Source organism: Ursus americanus, chromosome 26, assembly GCF_024610735.1.
Source record: "Ursus americanus isolate L20-20 chromosome 26, mUrsAme1.1.p, whole genome shotgun sequence".
NCBI classification, from domain to species: Eukaryota; Metazoa; Chordata; class Mammalia; order Carnivora; family Ursidae; genus Ursus; species Ursus americanus.
The window spans coordinates 8,325,221-8,344,565 of record NC_142152.1 but is presented as its reverse complement, the minus strand read 5'-3'; the positions used below and the strand labels follow the sequence as shown (position 1 = coordinate 8,344,565).

At 39.6% G+C, this 19,345-nt stretch overlaps 1 protein-coding gene across 5 annotated transcripts in view; it reads right to left on the bottom strand.

Annotated features, from left to right (window-relative positions):
* The window catches only part of SLC38A6 (solute carrier family 38 member 6), a 79,161-nt gene that overhangs the window by 8,179 nt on the left and 51,637 nt on the right, over positions 1 to 19,345 (bottom strand). For 4 of the 5 annotated variants that reach the window (XM_045810367.2, XM_045810368.2, XM_045810370.2 and 1 more), the window contains 4 exons: positions 14,917 to 15,041; positions 13,590 to 13,734; positions 13,387 to 13,481; positions 2,819 to 13,203 (listed from right to left, as the gene is read on the bottom strand). In XM_045810367.2, the coding sequence (XP_045666323.1) occupies positions 13,123 to 13,203; positions 13,387 to 13,481; positions 13,590 to 13,734; positions 14,917 to 15,041 (446 nt within the window). In that variant the 3' untranslated portion in view covers positions 2,819 to 13,122. Of the gene's footprint in view, positions 1 to 2,818; positions 13,204 to 13,386; positions 13,482 to 13,589; positions 13,735 to 14,916; positions 15,042 to 19,345 lie in introns of those variants that run through there. The other variant, XM_087855979.1, reaches the window with a different exon arrangement.

Below are 19,345 nucleotides of genomic sequence, written 5' to 3'. Positions count from 1 at the left end.
GGGAGTAGCCAAGTATTTTGCTTCCCTGTGAAATGTAAATATTATCATGGTATAATCATTACTGATTGACTCTCGCTATAACATATAAACCTATGAAGCTTTATAGTAGAAATGCTATTTTTCCTAAATGCTGAAAAGTCGGCCAAATTTTGTAAATTTGTAAACCACAAATTATTTAGAAATTTTTCCTTTTCAAAGTTTAGGATCAGCAATTACTGGGGAGAAAGCCAACTAAAAAAAAAGAGGGGGGGTATATGGCAAGTTTTTAATAAATATAGGCCTATTGAATTTAAAGGATTGTATTACATTCTTATGCTGTACTATGACCTTCCTTTTTCATATTAAAGGATAGTGATGATAGGTGGCAAGTTTTTTCCTAATGCCCTCCATCAATTTGCAAAATAAAAAGTTGGCAATCTTAGGTCTAAGGATCCCAAAGAAATCCAAAGTCTGGAAAACACTGAATCAGATCGCTGATGGTCTGAGCTATATTTGGATTTTTAAAAATTTTATTTGTAGAGAGTCACAGAACACAGAATTGGATTTCTAACACTGTTTTTATGGTGTCTGAGTTTTCGCAAAGTGATTGACAAACATCGGAAAACATTCCCGCTCTACCAAAAGCCCACATACCTTTCCTTTGCAGAGAATTTCCTCTGAAATACTTAACAAAAAAGAAACAATAATGCTATGGCAACAGACCATGACTCAGAGGACAAAGAGTGGGCCCAATGCTGTCTGGCTGGTGTGACAGAACAGACTTAGACTCACGTGCAACGTTTCAATGAATAAAGCAGCTTTCTATACAGTTGGTGTTGACTACGTATCTATTATTAAGCAGAACATTTTTATTGGAAAAACTCCAACAGCCGGATATTATTTAACCATTAGCAGGATAGTTATGCACACAAAAACTTGTTTACATTTTGGATGTGTGACCTTGGGCAAGTTATTTAACTTCCTAACTTCTCTAAACTTTAATTTCTCATCTATTAAATGGGGGAATATAACTGTACCTACCTCAGATGACACGTGATCATGCACTTTGGCCTTGTGCCTGGTCCATCCACACATGGACCTGCTCATGACTGGTATATTACTTTATGAGACTGATGACCTCCTGTTCATTTACAATATCAAACTCCCTCCGATATAAACAGAGAACTGAGTAAGAGAACCAGGGAACTACAAAAATGGTCTTCACTCTTTCCTCACGGGGGTGCCCTTCCCTAGGAACTCCACTCCTTTTGATTCCTACTTTTATCATCCAACTAGGTGTGGGGTCAAGGGGTTCTGATCTCAAACACAAAACGCCTTAGGTTGATACAAGACACTGGGAGACCAGTCTCTGAACTACCACCTTTGGTTCTAGAGAACCCGGGGAGAGGACTCTGAGGGGAAGTGTTAGAAGCACAGAGCTGCCCCAACCCTCAAGATGTACTTCTTTCAAGTTTGGTCTTTTGTCTTTAAGAAAGGCATTTCCCTACAAGGACAACTGAAGACTAATCACAAGTGATGCTAAGTCAATGAAATGACACTGGGCGCTCCGATGGCACCTGAAGGGGCCTCGCTTTGAGAGCCAAGCCTAGCTGGTTCAATCACATCTTCACGGGGGCGGAGGATGGCCTCCCAGCCCTTCTGATGTCCCCGGCACTCTGGGAAGAAGCAGTGGCTTCCATCTTTTCGGGTCACCGCTGGCTCTTAAGTCACTTTTCTGAGGGTTCTGATCGCCTGGCTAGCACAGATGCTATTATTCTTGCTCTGCCCCATGTGGCTCCAGGGAAGGGCTTTACACACACAATCCGGCTCACACAAGGCATTCTTGTGTATTGCTTTTATTGGTTTCAGGAGACGGAGGCAGGCGAATTACAGCTGAATATTAGACGTTTCTGTTCGTAAAATGCCCTTCAGCCCCTTTCGCTCACAGGCTCCAGACTCCCACCGCTGGCTTAGCACCCGTTGCCTTTTTCCCTCGGCTTCTCAACCCCTAAATCCATGTTCTCTTTTACAAAGAGTGCTGTAGATATTTCTTCAACTTCCTCCTCTCCTGCCAACTCATTATCATAAGGTCTCACCTTTTTTAAAAACCTTGAGGTAAAATTCACATAACAAAAAACTAACCATTCTACAGTTCATTGGCATTTAGTAAACTATTGGGACACCGTAGAGGCTGCATCCCCAGTGACTTAAGACAGGTTCCTAAACAAAAACATGAAAAATATTTCCTAGTACTAAGAGAAAAAAATTTTTTTTTAAGATTATATATTTTTAAGCAATCTCTACACCCAACATGGGGCTTAAACCTACAACCCTGAGATCAGGACTTATGCCTCCACCGACTGAGCCGGGCGCCCCCGAGAGAGACTGAGAATGCCAGCTGCTTCCCCTCCCTTAAACTCTGTTCCTCCACGGATAGAAGTCTTTTGGTATTTGAGGAAAAAGATGCCGTCAAACAGCTGCTTATCCTTTTGGAGAAAGAGATATAATTTGTGGGGGGGAAATGGCTGTGAAACATTTAAAATAGATTTGTTCACAGAAGGTGGTATTTACAAAACTAATTTTCGGCTTTATTTACTATTCAGTGGAGTATTAACAACTTACTTGCACATCATTCAGCAAATATATATACATTTATGTATTTTTTATACATTACATATAAACTTAAGATTTGTTGGTCATTTTGCTACATATATAAATATATATGTGGGTGGCGAAGCGACGACGAACCAATGTTAAATTTCCGTGATGGGTATATGGACATATTATTCCAACTCAGATGTAGATCTGAGATCGTTCATAGTAAAAAGCTGGGAAAAACTCACGGAGAAAAGCTTTTTATTTAGATAATTTATACTAAATGGTGTAAAATGTGTTATCCACATTCTTAGGATATGAACTTTTAGGCTATGAAGGGTGCTGGACACATGTCTGGTCTCAGCTGCGGTCCTTCCACTGACCATTCAAACTGAACAAACCCAGGAACAGATCCAAGGACTGGGTGAGCTGAGCAAGGATAATACGGAATCCCGGAAGAGCGACAGCAACGATGGCAGCTCTCCTCAGGATATCAGACACACGTCACCTCCTCTCCTGGGAACAGCACACATGTAAAGGACACAACTTTCACATGGCGTTCATTAGAGCCATAAGAAAACTCCCTAAACACACAGTGAAGGAAGACTTAGCAAATATTTACTGAGCGAACTTATGGTATTAGGTGTTGTGTACAAGCGAATATGTGCAGGACGTGGTTTCTGTGTTGGGGTTAATTACAACTGAGTCAGGCACAGAGGGTACTTAAATGTGAGAAGCTAAATAACACCGCAAAATTTAAAGAGTAATTATTACATTGTTGGTGAAAATGTAAGTCAGTAAAACCTTTAATGGAGGGCGATTTAGTAATATCTATACAAATTAGAAATGTGCATACCCTTTGACTCAGAATTCCAGTTAAAAAAGGGTAGGAACGAAATACTATGCAGCTGTTAAACAGAGTAAAGCAGTTTTGTTTTTTTTTAAAGTAGGCTCCACGTCCAGCACAGAGCCCAACACGGGGCTGGAACTCACAACCGTGAGATCAAGCAAGACTCGAGCTAAGATCAAGTCCGACGTGTAACTGATTGAGCCACGCAGGTGTCCGTAGGCAGCCTGATATGTACCGATACAGAATAACTCCAAAACAAAATGTGAAAGCAAACATAGACAAGTGGGACTACATCAAGCTTCTGTGCAAGAAAGGAAACAATCAAGAGAGTAAAATGTCAACCTACAAATGGGAGAAAACATTGCAAACCATATCTCTTATCTGATAAGGAGTTAATATCCAAAATATATAAGAACTCCAACAACTTAATAACAAAAAACCCCCAAATAACTCTATTTAAAAATGGCCAAAGGACTTGAATAGACATTTCTCCAAAGGCATACAAATGGCCACTGGGCATATGAAAAAATGCTCAATGTCACTGTTAAGAAAATGCAAATCAAAACCATAATGAGATATCACCTCACATCTGTTTGGATGGTTATTATTAACAAAAAAATCAGAAAACAACAAATGCTAGTGAGAATGTGGAGAAATTTACATTCCCACTGCTGGTGGGAATGTAAAATGGCGCAGCCACTACGGAAAACTGTATGGAGGTTCCTCAAAAAATTAAACATAGAATTTACCATATGATCCAACAATTTCACTTCTGTGTTTTTATCCAAAAGAACTGAATGACATACTCGTACCATCATGTCTATTACAGCATTCTCCACAATAGCCAAGAGGCGGAAACAATCTAAATGTCCACAGACAAATTAATGGATAAAGAAAATATGGTATGTACGTACAATGGAGTATTATGTAGCCTTAAAAAAGAGAATCCTGCCATATGCTACAACATGGATGAAACTTGCAGACATTATGCTAAGTGAAACAGTCAGTCACAAAAGGACAAATACTGCATGATTCCACTAAAGCAGTCAAACTCCTATAAGCAGAAAGTAAAATGATGATTGCCAGGGCTGGGAGAAGGGGAAAATGAGGAGTTTTTGTTCAGTGGACATACAGTTTTAGTCATGCAAGGTAAAAAAGCTCTACAGGGGCGCCTGGGTGGCTCAGTCATTAAGCATCTGCCTTTGGCTCAGGGTGTGATCCTGGCGTTCTGGGATCAAGCCCCACATTAGGCTCCTCTGCTGGGAGCCTGCTTCTTCCTCTCCCACTCCCCCTGCTTGTGTTCCCTCTCTCGCTGGCTGTCTCTCTCTCTGTTGAATGAATAAATAAAATCTTAAAAAAAAAAAAAGCTCTACAGATCTACTGTATGTATAACAATGTACATGTAATTAACAATACTACTATACTACTGTACACTTAAAGGTTTACTAAGAGGACAGAGCTCCTGCTCTGCTTTTTTACAATTGAAATTATATATCTATACATATCTTTAAATATCTCTATCACTAAGTAAAAAGAAGTCAAGGGGCGCCTGGGTGGCACAGCGGTTAGGCGTCTGCCTTCGGCTCAGGGCGTGATCCCAGCGTTACGGGATCGAGCCCCACATCAGGCTCCTCCGCTGTGAGCCTGCTTCTTCCTCTCCCACTCCCCTTGCTTGTGTTCCCTCTCTCTGGATGTCTCTAATAAATTAAAAAAAAAAAAAAAAAGAAGTCAAGATGCAGAGGACTGCATGTAGTATGCCAACATCTGCGTGTGTGTGTGTGTGTGTGTGTGTGTGTGTGTGTGTGTTCTATATAAATATATACTTAGCTGGCCTTAGAGTATGTTTTGCAAAGACTCAGAAAGCTGTAAGAGTGGTTGCTTCAAAAGAGGAAAACTGGATGCTTGGGGCAGATAATGAAGGAGGGAAATTTTGTACCATTTGAATTTGTACCAATTAAATTTAAATATTACCAATCAAAAATATAACACAAAGTAATTTATAAAAAAATAATAAATATAAGGTACTAAGGACACATACCAAAAGAATTATCTAGATAATAAAAGATTAGCTGGAATGGAGAATGAAGTATTTACAAGGTGGAATTTGAGCCGGGCCCTGAGGAAGGGCAGCGTTTAGGCAGGCAGAGGAGAGGAGTGAGGGCAGGACAGGATGGGTGTGTAGGTAGTCGCAGTGGGGAGGGAAGGAGAGTGGGAGAGAGGAAGTAAACATGGAGAAGAAGGGTAACGAAAGGCAAATCAAGTGCCAGACAGTGAGATGGTTTCCGTGTACCATAGGATGTAGATAAGGGAGAAAAGAACGGAACAGTTTAGCAGATGACGCAGGGGATGGTGGGATTAATGTGGCGGGCAGTAGGGAGCCACTGCAGGCTCTTGCGCAGGGAAGTCATATTATGAAAGCAGGATTCCAAGGAGATCAAGGGACACTAAAAGACAGACAACTGTTAGAAGGCTGATGTAGCAATCCAGTGGGAGCCCACGACAATCATCGGGGAAGCTCTACAAATCTGTATCGATGCCTGAGTCTCAGCCGCCAGAGAGTCTCATTTAATTGGTTTGAGGTAGAGCCCTGAACACCGTCATTTTCGAAAGCTCCCCAAGTGATTCTGAAGAGCAGCACGGGTTGAGAAGAACTGTAATAATCCAGGCACAAAGGGATGAAGGCTAAGGTTCAGGTACTGGCAGGAGGTGGGGGGCAGGATAAAAGCAAATCTAGGGAGACATTTCCAAGGAAGACCCGATGCGGTGACAGACTGGAGGTAAAGAGAGAGAAGACAGACAGTCTGTTAGATTTATGCATTCAGTCAACAAATATTCATCAAGTCACTCCCAAGTACCAGCGGCCACTCTAAGCTCTCAGGATTTAGGGATGAACAGGACAGCCAAGTCCCAGTTCTTAACAAACTTGCAGCCCAGCGGGCACAGACAGCGGGCGAGACCCCCAGGAGGGGCCCGGCAACAGGGCGGCGACAAAGCACCGCTGAGCACTGGGGCTGCTCGGTCATGTAAAGGGGTCAGGGACGACCTCTCTGGGCCAGTGACACTTGAGCTGCGGCTTGAATGAGGAGGAGCCGGGCTTGCAAAGGTCTTTGAAGAGAAAGTTCTAAGTAGGAAAAACGGTAAGCGGGTGGGAACAAGCTTGGTGTGTTCGAGGCACAGAACGGCTGGCTGGCTGCAGGAGAGTGAGAGCCAGATCCGAGGCCAGGTCAGAGAAGTCAGTCGGCATAGACCAAGCAGAGCCTTGTAGGCCATGACACAGATTTCATTTTCAGTGAGATGGGAGGCCCTGGGAGGAAATCATGCAGAGCAATGACATGATCTGCTTTACATTTTTTAGCAACTATTTTGGCCACAGTGTGAAAATGGACTGCAGGTGGCAGGAATGGAAGCAAGAAAAGTAGCTGGAAGGACAGATTAGAACATGGTGAGTTTAGGTTAACGGTGTGGTATCCAAGCAGAAATACCCCAGGACAACTAGAAATGTGGGAAATAGGTGAGAATCCAGGTTGTACCTACTGACTTGGGAGACACTTCCAGAAGGACTGAAGAAATGCAGGTTAGATGACACTACAGGACGATAACTTTACCCAAAAAAGAGATTAATAACAACATGGAAGAAAAGTCGCTAGTGGTGGGCTGCAAGGCTCTAGTTGGTCTTGTCTCACTGAACATCTTTATCTGTGGATGGGATAAAGAAATGGCAGGATCATGAAGGATGTCAAAAAGCAGGGAATAATGATGCATTGGAGTCAAAACTCAAAAAAGATCTCAACCGCTGAAAGGACGAGCTAAAGTTGACAAGACAGAGTTTAACATGTATCGATAGATAACAGGTGTGTGTGTATGAATATGTGTATGTACATATGTAATACAGATTCCTTCATACTTAAAAAAATTAAAATCAAGAACAAGACCTAGTTCACTTAAAAGAGACCTGGAGCTTTTACTGACCACATACTTCACAAGTGTATGAAGTGTACTGCCAATGTGAAAAAGCTGAGGTAAAATCAGAGTATGGCGACACTATTATAAAACTACAAAAATTATGTTTCTGGGGAAGAATATACCAGTAGTGAAAATAAACTGCGCTGATCAGGAATATTTCTAGAATATTATTTTCTGATAGGACTACTGAGTAGGTGGCTGAAGCAGAGAAGGGAGAAGAGATATGTGATTTGAGGAACAAATAAAACCACATATATTCAATTCAGTGCTCGATTGAAGCGTACTCGAGCTTTCCCCAAATATCATGTAATCTAACTTGAAGAAACAAGGTGTATTTCCCCTGGTGGAGAGAAAACTTAGTCTTCAAACATGAAAGTCTTCAGAGAATTCAGAATTAAAGAGACTTGTCCAAAATTAGACAAAAAGAGGTAGAGCTGGGATTCGAACACAGGTAAGTATGACTCCAGAATCTTAAAGAAAAAGTCTATCTATATATGTAAATACAGGAAAATATAGATATTTCTTTCCTTTGAGTTAAGTGGCTTCACTTATCGAGTCCATCTGAAAAGTTTCAATGAGAAAATTCCAGGTTTTATCTGAGCTTTTTTCAGACAAAAAATTAGGTGTCTTATTTAACCTCACAACTTCAGGACAAGGTGCAACATCTAGTACATACTGTGTGCTCAGTACATATTTGCTCAGTGAATTAGCCAGTCCCTTTGCTTGCGTTGTGCACTGGTCCACTAATCGATACCAGGTAAACACACACAAAACAAGTGAGCACCATTTCTCTGCAAGTCTTTTTTCCTTATACCATTCCACATAACCATGTCTTGTAGTCGTCTTTTTTTCCCCCTGGTAACTCAATTTCCCTCTCCGCCCCCTTCCTTTGTCCCACAGGCAAATAAACCTCTCACCCCCACCTGTCCACCTGGTCATCCGCCAAGATGAGTCTTCCTGCTTCCCATACTTGCTCACCTTGACTGACAGCTTCACAAACGAGGACAGTGGACTATGAGGACAGTAAAAACACAGATCAGATTGTTTAGGAAGAGTGAGAAAAGAGAATTCAGACTGCAACGAGGAAACTACATCCACAATATCTTTACCATCCTTCACCAAAATTTTGTTTCCCTATTTTTCCCTCTTCATTATGAGAAGACTATAGGAGGATAATGGTAGAAAAATGAATAAATTGTGTGTTTAAATTAAAAGAAAACAAACTTCTCAGTACTATAAAAGGTTCTGAGAAGTTCTAAGACCAAAAATTGTGACACCTAAAATCTAGGCAGAGTTACTGGCAGGAAACGAAGTCTTTTTTCAATAGGGCTAATTCTAACACAGCCACAGAGTACGGTTAACATGCCAAGAAAATAATCAGGTTAAAATTAATTGTTTTGAGTCCTTTTGTTTCTCACATCTATTCTCCATCTCTGTATACCATACTGGCAATGTCAGCACTAGAGACTCCACACCCAGCTACCCACAGATTATCTGGTAACCTGATCCTGCAAATACACAGGATAAGAATGGAGAAGAGAAAAATCTGTTTACCTTAAAAAGAGATCTTTCAAATGCAGTAACATCTCATACAATGCTCACCATTTCATTTGTGCTCACAGAACCTTACTCTTAGGCTCCAAAATGAATCGTTTCAGAGTCAGATGGCTATAGCACTTCCACAAATGGGGAGAATACACATTTCAAATACAAAATAGTATCGGTGCAAAGGTCACGTGGAGAAAGAAATGAACCTTTCCCCAACTGATCTCTGTCCACTTCAGAGACCGCCCCCCAAATGGGGGGGGGGGAGAAAAAAGTTCTTAAAGGTGGATGCTTTCTATGTGGGCAAATATAGAACGTGAGATTTTGCAAAGGTAAAAAAGGTTTCTAGAAGCACATGAAGGCCAGTGATTAGACCATAACCCATCTAAAGGCATGTGTAAAGTTTACCTGAAAATGCATGGTATGCTTCTGCTTTTCCATTGGTGCATTTACCAGGTACTAAACTTATATTTAAAAGGTGAAGAAACAGAGGAGCAAACAAAGCCAGAGAGGTTGGGCTGATCTGGTAACTTGCTACCCATCACATACCAGTTAGGAATTGCCACAGTAGAGAATCTATGGTACTTTCTAGACTGCAGCTGTCTACCTAGATTGTGCTGAATTTCAGATTCTGCTTCTAGATGGAAAGGGAAAAAAAACACACACAAAGATTTCCAGACCTTGGGTGTTTAAAGGGCCCTTCACACAGTAAATCAACCTACTCCTGTCTTGTTTTCTCCGCAGCCAGACTGAAATAATACAGCACCAGCAGAGGTGTGAATTACCCCCATTCATCTTAATGGAGTGTTAACTTCAAAGGCTTGTTTTAACCATTTAAATGCTAAGCTCCTGAGTAAACATTCTGTTAAAAAAAGGTACAATTTAAACATTCGCCCTCAACATATGAAAGTAATTTATATTCTCAGCACTTCGTCTTTTAATTTAGCAAACAAGTCTCCAAGTGTTAGAAAAGTATATATTTTGTGCTTTACTTAGTTTTATTTTAAATAGTTCTTACCTAATAAATTATGAACATTAAGCCCACAATGCAAGGGCCTATATTTCCCAGGAAAAATGCAGCGCAGTACTTGAACAAGGTTTTTTGGTAATCCTGGTGAAGGGGACACTGCTCTTACCTGCCATTTTACTAGCTTCCTCCAAACTCCTGGGGAGTTATGACTCCAAACAGGCCACTAGATAGATAAGGCAGAATAGTCAAGTGAAATAATAATTTAACAAAAAAACAAAAAACTCTTCCACAAATATTTTCACTTGATATCAACTAAGTTTTGTGCAGGGTGTTCAATAGGTTACTTGTCCCTTTGCCAAACCTCTCATGATCCTATCCCATGAGCAGGTGACAAGTGTATTAACTGATGCCCAGCTGTCATCACACTTAACATTTGCCCCAGGGGGCATCCTTGCATCTGTTGCAGATTTAGGGTTATTTTGGTATTACTGGAATTAGATTTATGTAAGCAGCTGAACACCTATTTGTATTTGGATCTATAATTTCATAAACAGAAAAAAAGGGTACAAGAATTAGCTTATCAGGGGCGCCTGGGTAGCGCCATCGTTAAGCGTCTGCCTTCGGCTCAGGACGTGATCCCAGAGTCCTGGGATCGAGCCCCACATCAGGCTCCTCCAATGGGAGCCTGCTTCTTCCTCTCCCACTCCCCCTGCTTGTGTTCCCTCTCTCGCTGGCTGTCTCTCTGTCACATAAATAAATAAAATCTTAAAAAAAAAAAAAATTAGCTTATCAGACTGATGGGCTCTGGCTGACCTGAAGCCCCATGGGAAGCCATGCCTGGCTGCGCCCCTGGGACCAGGCTAAGTGCCCAGTTTCAGGAAGATATTAGTAGAAGAGTACAGCAGGGGCAGAACTGTGGGAAAACACTACAAAGAGTGCACGTGGGGCCAGTTCCCCCGTGAATGAAGGCTACAGAAAGATTCTAAACATATTAGCTGTGCAAGATGGAAGATGAAGAAATTCCACACCCCTGATTGAAAGCAAATTTATTTTACCGGTCCGAATGAAGGGATGGGGAAAAGTGGATAAATATCTGATCTATTAAAAGAGCCTGTTTTGGTCGGCACCTAATTTATACAAGGTCATTTAATCCTCTCAACACAACCCTGTATAATTGGTTTTAACTCCATTTAATACGTATGTGAAAGTGGAGGCTTAGAGAGGTTAAGTACTTTGCCTAAACTCACTGAGATTTGAACCTAAGTCTTTCTAACCCCCAAACTTGGACTTTTTCCATTATACTACGCTGATCCCCAGTTGCCAAAGAAATATCTTAACTCAAAAGAGAAGCTCAGTTGTCAATTTTTCAGCCCATTTCCTAAGTGGGAAGCAAGGGGGCACCTGCAAAAGTGTACATTTCCGTATATGCAAATTGTACTTTGCATGCAATTCCCTACTTTACATGTGCACAGGGGTAGAATTACATTTTTACTGATACACCCTGACTTTGGTAGGCTGCTAACAAGGTGCGTTTTACATAGAACACTCATGGGGAGGAGAGATCTAGCTTCTGGTTTCCAACCAGAAATAAGCCACATCAAGGGGAAACCATGATTTACAACCCCACACAAAATATGATATAAATCATCACTATTTGTCTCTGTTTGCCAAGTAGAAAGTCACATGTTTTAGTGACAAATGAGAAAGCTCAGAGAACTTCCAAATCCACAGCCAATCATCACAGCTCTATCTCATAATGAACAACAGGAAAATCACAAAAGTTCCTTAGAGAAGATTTGGAGGCAGGGCAAAATACCGAATGAAATAATCCCACAGTTTGGTTATTAGTGATTAATGTTGACAACATTAACCCACAGCTAACATTAAATTTTGTATTAAGCTCAATACACTGATTTCTTAAAAAACAAACAAATGAAAAATTGACCCAGTATATTTAATAACATTAAAAACTTTTGAGAGAATGAAAAGGCAAGCCACAGACTGGGAGAGAGTCTTCGCAAAACACATTATCTGATAGAGGACTGGTATCTAAAATACAACTCAACAAGGAGAAAACAATCCAATTAGAAAATGGAAGAAAGATCTGAACCTCACCAAAGAAAATATACAAACGGCAAATAAGCATATGAAAAGATGCTCAACATCATATGTCATTAGGGAAATACAAATTGAAACAACGAGATACAACTATACACCCATTAGAATGGCAAAAATCCAAACCACTGACAACACCAAATGCGGGCGAGGATACGGAAGAACAGGAATTCTCATTCATCGCTGTCAGGAATGTAACGTGTACAGCCAGTTTGCAAGGCGGTTTGGCAGTTGCTTAGAAGACTAAACATATTCTTACCATATGATGCAGCAATTGCGCTCTTTGGTATTAACCCAAATAAGCTGAAACTTAGAGTCACACAAAAACCTGCACATGAATGTTGATGGCAGCTTTATTCATAACTTTGAAAGCAACCAAGAGGTCCTTCAACAGATGAATGAGAAAACAAACTGGCACATCCATCCAGCGGAGTATTATTCAATGACAAAAAGAAATGAACTGTATGAAAATACACGGAGGAAACTTAACTGCATTTTGTGAAGTGAAAGAAGCCAGCCTGAAAGGTCAGATAATATATAATTCCAACTATATGACAATCCAGTAAAGGCTCACAGGGAAAGCCTCATAGTTTTTATGAAGTCAGTCATGAGATCTGTGGTTGCCAACGCTTGCATCAATGGTGAACTCTAAGGGAAACTGTGTGCTTTAGTTAATAATACTGTATCAATACTGCTTCATCGAGTGTAACAAATGTACCACACGACACAAGCTGTCAACAATATGGGAAACTATGGGTGTCCTGGCGGTGAGGGGAAACAGAAGAGCTCTGTAATTCTGCTCAATATTTCTGTAAACATTAAATCTACCCCCCAAAATAAAATCTACTAATTTTAAAAAAACCCACAAAGATTGACCTAATATATCGAAGAACACTTTGAATTTCTTATTTTAATTAAAACTGTTATAAACCCACTTTCCCCTACCTATTTCTATTTTGTTCTGCTTGTCTGCTAATCATGTTTACAAAAATGTTTACCCGTATAAAAAGGATTTACCCAAGGTAAATCCAGAATTATCCTTTCCAGAATTATTCCTTTTTTGCACATAGAGGTAAATTATTCTTCATAAGGAGGAAAATATTTTTCATTTATTAATCCAATTAAAAATGATTAGTGCTAAACTAAAATTCCCAACCAAAATTCCAAAGATGAGCAAAACAAAAGCCTGTGGAAATAAAAAGATAAAGAACAATTAGAGTATTTTAAATCTCCACCTTCTCCAATAAAGTATGTTATAGTTCAAAATACATTAACTTTCTTAATGTAGATAAAAGAGTCAATTATAAAATGACAATTTATTTTTTAAAATAGAATTCTTAAAAGAAATAATAAACAAAAGCTAACCTACCCCAAGCTTTTTCCATGAGAGAAAATCCTCTCTGCTAAGTTTAAGATAAAATAATCCTGGGAATACAAAAATCAAACATGTTGATGTACTGGAACCTTTGAACGAGAGAAAAAAAAAAAGAGGATATTGCCAGATTAGATGTGAGGCTGGATGACAATTTTATCCATTTTGTTACATGGGATTTTTTGAAAGAGAAAACTTACCAACTATACCAAATACATTCTTAATGTCAGGGACATATAATGCAAGTAAAACAATGATAATATTGAGTGCTAGAGTGATCAAAGAATGGCGAGTCCATGAGAATGGAAAGTTGGAGAAAAACATCATCATTAAAGCTTTCCTTGCCTGTGTAACAGAAAAAGAAACAGATTTAAGCGAAGAAAAAGTGTCAAAGCCAAAATACTTGCTTAGGGAAACACAGGTACAGTACAGTAACCATGATATTCTTGTCCCCTATACCATTTAGGTTTTAAAAACACAGCATAAATTATTATCATAAAGTGTTTATGACTCATAAACTAAGATACACCCTTCTGTGTGAGCTTCATAAAAAATTATTTTGCTTTAATTCTTGAAGAAATGTTCATATTCATTTTCTCTAGGTTGCTTAATTTTCAAAATGACCAACAATAACACTGTGTGATGAAATCTCAGAGAATCATTTTCATTAAATTCATACATAGAAGAACAAAAGGTTAAAGTAGAAAAAGAAATCATGCTATGGGAAAGAAACACCATTTACTATTTTATTTTACATTACCTGTTTCATAGCATGTAAATATAAAAACTAGTTCATGACACTTCCCACGGCCAAGGCGGGCAGCAGGCAGTCTGCATCACACCAATATTCACACACCACCCCCCACCCCCACTCCCACTGAGGCACGCCTGGCAGAGCCGTCCACACAGGGGTTGGGCCAAAGATCTTGAAGGCCTAGTTCTTAGGAAGCTCACTGTTTAGGGGTTCAAGACATTCATGCAGAACCATTCATACCTAAAGCCTCTGTTTCCATTTTCTCAGAAATTCTTACATATGGCAACTACATGCAGAATGAAGATCTGTTCTGCCCCTTAATTATAATTCTACAGCAAATAAAATATTTTGACTAAGATTAAATTAGAATGTCTATGTGAAAACAAATCTACAATAAACCAGAAGGAGCTTATTTTTTTTGCTGACTTGACTTTTGCCTCTTCATGCACATTCTTTGGAAAACAGAATACAGAATTAAAGAGGGGGAAAAACCCGAAACTTTAGAAGAACCATAGTCTCTAAATTGGAAACAATGCTGTGGGAGAGCATAAATCTAAACTAAATCTCAAAAAGCACAAATTAGCTTAGTGGTTCACTGTTATTTCTGTGCTTTCATGGGGCCATATGCAAGTATGAGGTCTTTGATCAATTACTTGACAAGTGAATAAGATATACAAGACTAGATGTGATTCAAACACTCTAGTCTGCAAAGAATTAGTGTTGCCATATTAGGGAGCTGCTACATTAAGCAACAGCCCTTTAAGAATACTTACAGGGAAGTGGATTAGAGGGACTGTCAAAAGCACAGCAAACAGTATGCATAACTTCACAGTCATGACAACAACATCATGGGGCAAGTATGTGCTATAACCTTCCAGCAGTTCTGACGCCACTTTGTCTGTAAATTTAAAAAATAATAAGGACCACGTTATAAACTACCAAGCTTTCAATAACAGCAAAATTATTTTTCTTGCACAAATAGATCTTAACAAATTTTGGATTCCCAGTACCAGATCCATCTCTGGCCTTTCTCCTATCCTATGAAACACAAACACATTAGTTAAATATTTTCTCGAAAATTACAATCTTTTCTTTTAGTTAAACTAGAAACCAGCACAGGTAGAATCTCTAAAATTATGACAATTAATTTATATATATAAATAACTCTTTAGAACTTTTCCATAATCTGACGGTTTTGAACATTTATGTTGGTTTTGTAAGGTGCTTTCACATGTATTACTGCAAGTGTATCACGTGTTTCCTTCCAATAACAATTAAGACAGGTAGGTCGGCTAAGAAATATTAACTGACTTGCCCAAGATCACACCGCACAAAGGGGAAGAGCTCGCAGAGCTACACACCCCAATGTTTTTGGCGCCAAAGCCAATACCTTTTCCTCAATACTGCAATGTTTTCTAGAATCTTACACTTCTGTGCATGTTGCCTGCTTCACCAACACTTCATCTGTAGATTCCTCTTTCCTAAGAAAATGTAGCTGTAGGGAATCGGCTTACTCGGCAAGCCAGTGTGGTAGTCAGGGACAGCATGTGGACCCGCTGACCACGCTCTGCTCCGTACTGTTCTTCCAGTTTCACAATGTCTTCTGCACCCCCAGTCAGACGAGGGGCATGAAGAGTGAGCGCTCTCAAGAGCACTCCATATCCTCTTGCGGGAAAGATCAGTTTGTACTTAAAATGGAATGGTGCCTTAGTTTGTACTTAAAATGGAATGGTGCCTTTTAAATTTGAGAGTAACATGTATTGGAAAAGATGCTTCGGAGGAAATAAAAAACATACCTCTGTTTTCAAGGATCTTAAAATATAAAGGCGCAGTAAGACGAACACACCCATACAATAGAAAGTGGATAAACACAGATACACAGTGGCAGTAGTTGTTCTAAACAGAGAGCTATGGTGATTCTGAATAGGGAAAGGTAACTGTGACTCTGGGATGGGCAAGGAGCAAGTCCAGGGAGGCCTGGGGCGAGGCGTCATGATCTAGTGAACAGCAGGAAGGTAGAGGGCCCTGAATTCTGGAACTACAGACTAATGTTCAAATTCTTCTACTTATTAGCACCTTAACTTCTCTGAGTCTCTTGGTTCTTACATCTGCAAACTAGGGACAATAATATGTTGACCTGTGGATTACTGAGAGCATTAAATGAGTTAATGTGTATGGGGGGGGGGAGATTTTTCTCTCAGAGCAAGAACAGCACAGGCAGAAGCCCTAAAGTAGCAAAGAGAATATGCGTCTGAGAAAATGAGGACCCAGTGGTACTACAGTGGCTGGAACAGGATGTGCTATAGAGCACAGACAGTAGTGGCTGGTATGGCCAGAAAATGCATTTAAGACCCAGGAGCAGAGCTCTTCATAGGCAAACCCTATGAAGTGGGCCACAGAGATGCAATGACTTATAAAGATTAGTGTATTGTGATCTGAACTAAGCAGGAAGAAAAAGAAATCAGAAAAAACAGAAGGTTACTGTCAGGATCACTGAGAGGTAATGAGAAACTGAACTAGACCAGGGATAATGGAAATGGGAGAGAAACTAATTGTCTAAAGTATCAAAGAACTACTTTACATGATGTGAGACTAATGGACTAAGTAAGAAATAAACAAGAGCCAGGAAAGCTGGATTCTTATTTCCAAATCTGAGATATCTGTGACCTTTGAAAAAATATGGCAAACTATTTTATTTCCACTTTCTGAATCATGAAAATGAGCTATTAACACATATTGCCTAACAAATTTGTAGACTTTTAAAATGGTCTGGTTATGATGTAACATTTGGGCATTGGCCTGGCTTTCCAGAGGAACACTTTTTCTCCCTCACCTTATAATGCTTTAACATCTGTAAAGAGCCAGTATTATTAACCCAGGTACATACTTATAGGTCCCTGTAATCTGATAAAATTTAGATATTAACTAAGCTTTGAGATCACGAGATACAGGGATCTCAGGCAGCTCCAGAAGCCTGAAGAACTAAATTTATTATAAATTTAAAATATTGTTACATATCCACTTTCTACTTTCCCAGGATGAAAACACTTCATTTGGGACAGTCAATTCTGTGTTCTTGGCTGAGCCTTAACATATGTAAGGAATAGAGTATAACACACTTCTCTGAATTCAGACAAATCTCTATAAATCTCAGTAAGGATCTGACGGTGATCTCTGCAAGTTATGTGTTATTACGTCAGGAGGCCGTCCTGTGTAACACACACTGTCAAACCACATGAAGTTTATAGAGATTACCACAGAGTATCAGAAAGATCATGGGATTAGTGTTCAGGAGACATGCCACTAAATGTGTGACAGGTCACTTCACTTCTTTGGCCTTCAGATGCTCATTTACAAAATGCGGTGAAGGCCTTAACTCATGACTAGCCCTCTTGATAATCACTCAATCAGCAATTTTTTCCCATAAGACTGAGAGCTACTGTTATCTCGATAGACATATACCATAAAAGATGCTCCTTAATTATAATTAACAACCCCCCAAAGCTAATGTAAACAGCAAACTCAGTATCGGAATCTTCTTTTGTCTTTGGAGACAGAATTACTTTTGTGTCATTTTTTTAAATCTATCTATCACCTACCTATGATGAGATTTTTCTTAGATGTGTACTTCTCCGTTATAGAAAATGTGGATACTCCGAAGAATTTGCGATGGATTAAGTCAGAGACCACATTAATAGCTTTACCTGATAACAAGGACAATCCCTGTGTAGGAAGCACTTCATTTACATAATGAAAATGTTTAGCCTCCGTGTTCACATAACAACAGATAGATAGGTATACAGGTAGGTAGGCAGGTACGCAGGTAGGTAGGTCGGTAGATAAAGATATATAGATATGCCTGGAGCTTAAGTGAGCCACGTTTTTCCAAAAGCTCACTAAAAAAAACTTGGGATGAAGGAAATCTCGGTTCTACAGCATAATTCCTGAGGAGGCAACACGATAACAAAAGCCTTTAGAGAAAAAGTCAGAACTGGATTCAGATCCCAGCTCGTTACTCGTTAGCTGCAGGTATCTGGCTGGCCGAACTGCTCGCCCTATGTGGACCTACACCCTGCAGAGTTGTAAGGATTAAACCGAGTAATGTATATAAAACACCGGGCATTTACATAGATGTTAGCTCAATAAATGTATTAGTATCAGTCCTTCCTCCACTTCCCTTTCAATCTAAGCTTTCTTACCATTTAGTACAGCATCTCACAGTAATTTATGTAACTATTCCTCAGCAATCCTGGAGACTGGCAGGCCATCTGTGGCTTCTTTCAGAGAGCTATTTACCCGTATGGAGGAGGAGGGGGAGGTCTATTTTTCGGATTTTTTCTCAATGTCAAAGATCTCTAAATAGAAGAGTATTTGTGCCAGGTGACAATTTTACTTTAGACAAATATACAGCTATTCTGTCATATTAAGTTTTTGCTGAATCCCAATGGAGAACCTGCTACAGTATCTTACTAACCAAGAAAAGTCATACTGAGCTCAAGTCTGTGCAAAAATTTACAAACCAAACAACCAAAACTATAACTTAATATAGTTCAAGAATCCTGTTTCATCAGCAAAGATCACAAAAGCTTAACCATCTGCCTTAATTTTCTTTGTAGTGTATCCAGCAGGGTACTGTACTCGTGTTGGAAATAACGCTTTTCCTGCTGGCATACACAGAGCTCTACTACACTACTCCTATCCTACATCAGTATAAAAACGCAAGAGCAGATTTAGATTAATGAGTGGCCTTTATTACTGTTAAAATAGCACAGAGATAATAAGAAAAGGACAATACGGCAATTATAATTTTCTCATACACTGAAAACTCCAAGATCATACTCCTAACATAGTAGAGTTACCATATTTAACTTAAATTCCATTGAAGATAGGGAGAAGTAAAGGGCTGAAAAACTGAACACCTGAAATCCTAAAATAACCACAATACTCATGATAATAATAATAGTAACCACCAGCAGTAGCTCTCCTTTGTGGAAGACTGTAACATGCCAGATACTAGAACAGGCATTTTACACATAACTCATTTCCTCCTCAATACAGCTCTACACGATTATCCCTGTCACAGATGAGGAGACGAAGAGATTACAAGGTGAATATCCTGTTCAAGGTCACACAGCTAGTTAGAGCAGAGTAGTTATCTGTACCACAGTTGTTGGATTTCAAAATCCATACTCTTTCCACTGG